General features: G+C 36.9%; 1 protein-coding gene across 1 annotated transcript; it reads right to left on the bottom strand.

Annotated features, from left to right (window-relative positions):
• Positions 1 to 815: 815 nt before the first annotated feature.
• On the bottom strand, positions 816 to 3037 carry LOC106756132 (ras-related protein Rab11C). The gene is made up of 3 exons (XM_014638408.2): positions 2807 to 3037; positions 2453 to 2645; positions 816 to 1598 (listed from the first exon to the last, which is right to left on the bottom strand). The coding sequence occupies exons 2-3, from the start codon at positions 2615 to 2617 to the stop codon at positions 1113 to 1115; spliced, it is 651 nt and encodes a 216-aa protein (XP_014493894.1). The 5' UTR covers positions 2618 to 2645; positions 2807 to 3037; the 3' UTR covers positions 816 to 1112.
• Between the last annotated feature and the right edge of the window lie 81 nt (positions 3038 to 3118).

Below are 3118 nucleotides of genomic sequence, written 5' to 3'. Positions count from 1 at the left end.
ATATATATATATATATATATATATATATATATATCAATTTATCCAACAGAAGAAAAGTACACCGCATATATCTATTATAAAAACCACTAATATGCTGATATTTTTTCTTGTCCAACTACGTATTTTGAATAAATTAGATTTTGTTGCAAGAAATTGGAATGTAAAAAGTTGAAATAAAAAGATATCAAAACAATTGTATTAAGATCAAATTCTTGTGTAAACACAAACATTGCACTGAACGGATAATATTGTAATAAATTTTGTATTGCTGTAACCAACACACTGTAGATTGTGAAGAGAATACGACCAAAGTGTCCCTAAATTTGCAATAGAGCACCGTAAAACAATCAAAATCAACTAAATGTAAATGTTTTAAGGTCATAATACCTCTTTAATTATTTATACGATATTAGTAATGGATGCCAATTTCCAAAATCAACCTTTACTACGTGAGTTACCAATGTGAAACTTTGGTTTTTCAATGGAAAATAAGAACACTTAAGATTGACATTCTAGAATGCATTCTCTTTGATTGCAGTACGAATTCCACAACACAAAATTCCAAATTCATTGCAATTTAAATTATAATGACAAAAGAGTTGCTTCCCCCCATAAGTGAGGTGCTTGTAATTCTCTATTTGCAAACTAGGCGCTTGATTTTACCTCCTGAATCAGCCAATGAGCAGAAGAACTTGCAAGAGAGATTATTATACACTGCCAAACAGGTAACAGGTTTAGCCTTGTAACAACAATGTATCGACAATAACCAGTCAGAAGGTGTAATATCTTACATGACCACTCTCTGAAGTGTTAGATTACCGTTAACCATGACATTATATCATCAATTTCTGTCCGCCGTTAAAATATTACATGAACTCATTAGAAACTATCACATCACAGAATAGATAATCCAAAGAAACTAGCAAGACTATTGTTTTATAAATTTCACAGACTTCGTTTTTGCAACTCAATGGAGTAAATGTAATCTACATGTGTCTCTCTCACCCATAAAGAAAAAAAAAATTAAAAAAAGATAAAAAAGAGAAAAGGGCAAAACAGAATTGGGGGGAAAAATACTATCTGCTACCAACGCTTTTCCCTCAAATGTCACACTAAGTGGAGCAGCAGCCTCTCTTTGTATTCCCAGATGCCTCCCCAACATTGATGGTGGTTCCTTGACCAGGAAGTGTGGTACCACCAGCTGCTTCCTGAGCTGCGAGTGCCTTTTTGCTAACAATATGATAAATCTCTGTCAAAATGGTTTGGAATGCCTTCTCAATGTTGGTTGCCTCCAGTGCAGATGTCTCAAGAAACGACAAACCTTCCCTCTCTGCCAAGTTTTGACCATCGTCCCCCGAAACCGCTCTTAGATGGTTCAAATCAGATTTATTTCCAGCCATCATGATAACTATATTAGAATCCGCATGGTCCCTCAGCTCACGCAACCACCTTTGGACATTGTCAAAGGTTTGTCTCTTAGTTATGTCATATACAAGTAGAGCACCTACAGCTCCTCTGTAATAAGCACTGGTAATGGCACGGTACCGCTCCTGACCTGCTGTGTCCCAGATTTGTGCTTTCACAGTCTTCCCCTCTACCTGTACAATAAGAAAAAAACCATTAGTAATGCTGTAATGCAAACAAACCTTCATGATCAAGTTTTTCAAAAAACCTTCTGCAGCCGTGATTAAGACAGCAAGATTGAGGTTTCATGGGTCTCCAAATGCAACGGGCATTGCACCAGCATTGCGTTTGTAATTTTCAACAACGTCAAAATATCATGACAAAAATACAACCTCGACTACAATTTAAAACCTTGTTCATTCAATTGACAACCCTCCATCCAATTAAGAAAACCTTCAAACATAAATATCCAAAAATTTTCCACAAAATCACCATATAATATTAGTCCTAAGTTCAAAGACAATTTCTTAATCAATTTTTAACTGAGAAGCAATCCATCTCATCTGAAGGTACAAAAATCAGGCTAAACCAACTGTTTAATTATTATGTGACATAAAATATTAATCCAAATCCTCATCCACTTAATCGTAACACCGAAAGCTAAAATCATTCCTCCAAAATATTATATTCAACAGAGGTTTTGAAAAACACCCTGTCATCATAATTTTGATCACAACATCAAGGTTTTTGTCCATAAACTCATGAAACGTAAAGATCACAGAAAGCCACCAGCGCAACTTAAAACCTTGATATTATTTCCTCAGAAAAAGATCTGAGATATAAATAAGCTATTCAATCAATCCTTTAAAGCAAAGACTAAAAAAAGACTGTAGTCGAATACATATACATGCAAATAACTGGCAGAAATCCAAGCAGAAAGAAGAAAATAACAAGACAAAATCAAGAAATCATAAAAGCATACAATTAATCAGGAAAAACAGACGTGTCCATTACGGAAAATCAGCAAAGGAAAAGGAGGCAGAAGTACCTGAAGAGTCCTGGTGGCGAACTCGACTCCGATAGTGGATTTGGACTCCAAGCAGAACTCGTTTCGAGTGAACCTGGAGAGGATGTTGGATTTGCCAACACCTGAGTCTCCGATCAAAACGATCTTGAAGAGATAGTCATACTCGTGGTCCACTCGATGCGTCATGGCTCCTCTCCCCTCCGATCTCTCAAACCTGCCAGATCCAACACCGAACACCACATATTATTCATCCAGATCCAAAACCTAACCGTTAGGAGAGCACAGCGGCGCGTGGCCAAACGCGCATAAAAACACATTCTCAAAACGACGAAACGGATCTTTCAAGGAACTGAATCGGAAAGAAAAAGAACTCACCGCAAGACCGCGAAAAACTGGTAAACGAAATTCGTTTGGTGAAGTGTGTTTAGTTGTTCACTAAGCGAAGTAGGAAAGCTGAGAGAGCGAGAGAGGTGGGAAACCGGAGCAGAGCGGAGCGGTTCGGATAACCGGAGGAACCGCAGGGGATTTTGGTGGAGATGGAAAAGGAGAGTGGCCGAATTGGCCAACTGGAGAAAACAGAAATGTCTACGAGTGAGAAAGCAACGCCAACGCAAATAAATATGTTCATTTTTTAGGAAGAAAAAAAAAAGAAATGTATATAATATATATATATATATATATATATAT

This window comes from Vigna radiata, chromosome 2 (genome assembly GCF_000741045.1).
Source record: "Vigna radiata var. radiata cultivar VC1973A chromosome 2, Vradiata_ver6, whole genome shotgun sequence".
NCBI classification, from domain to species: Eukaryota; Viridiplantae; Streptophyta; class Magnoliopsida; order Fabales; family Fabaceae; genus Vigna; species Vigna radiata.
Note: the sequence above shows the minus strand (reverse complement) of the source record. Positions and strands in the feature narration are given on the sequence as shown.

Bases quoted from the DNA above. Each gene is read 5' to 3' on its own strand.
- LOC106756132 (XM_014638408.2), bottom strand. From the start codon at position 2,617: ATGACGCATCGAGTGGACCACGAGTATGACTATCTCTTCAAGATCGTT. The intron at 1,599-2,452 runs GTACTTCTGCCT...CTTATTGTACAG, and splicing joins TCGCCACCAGGACTCTTCAG to GTAGAGGGGAAGACTGTGAA.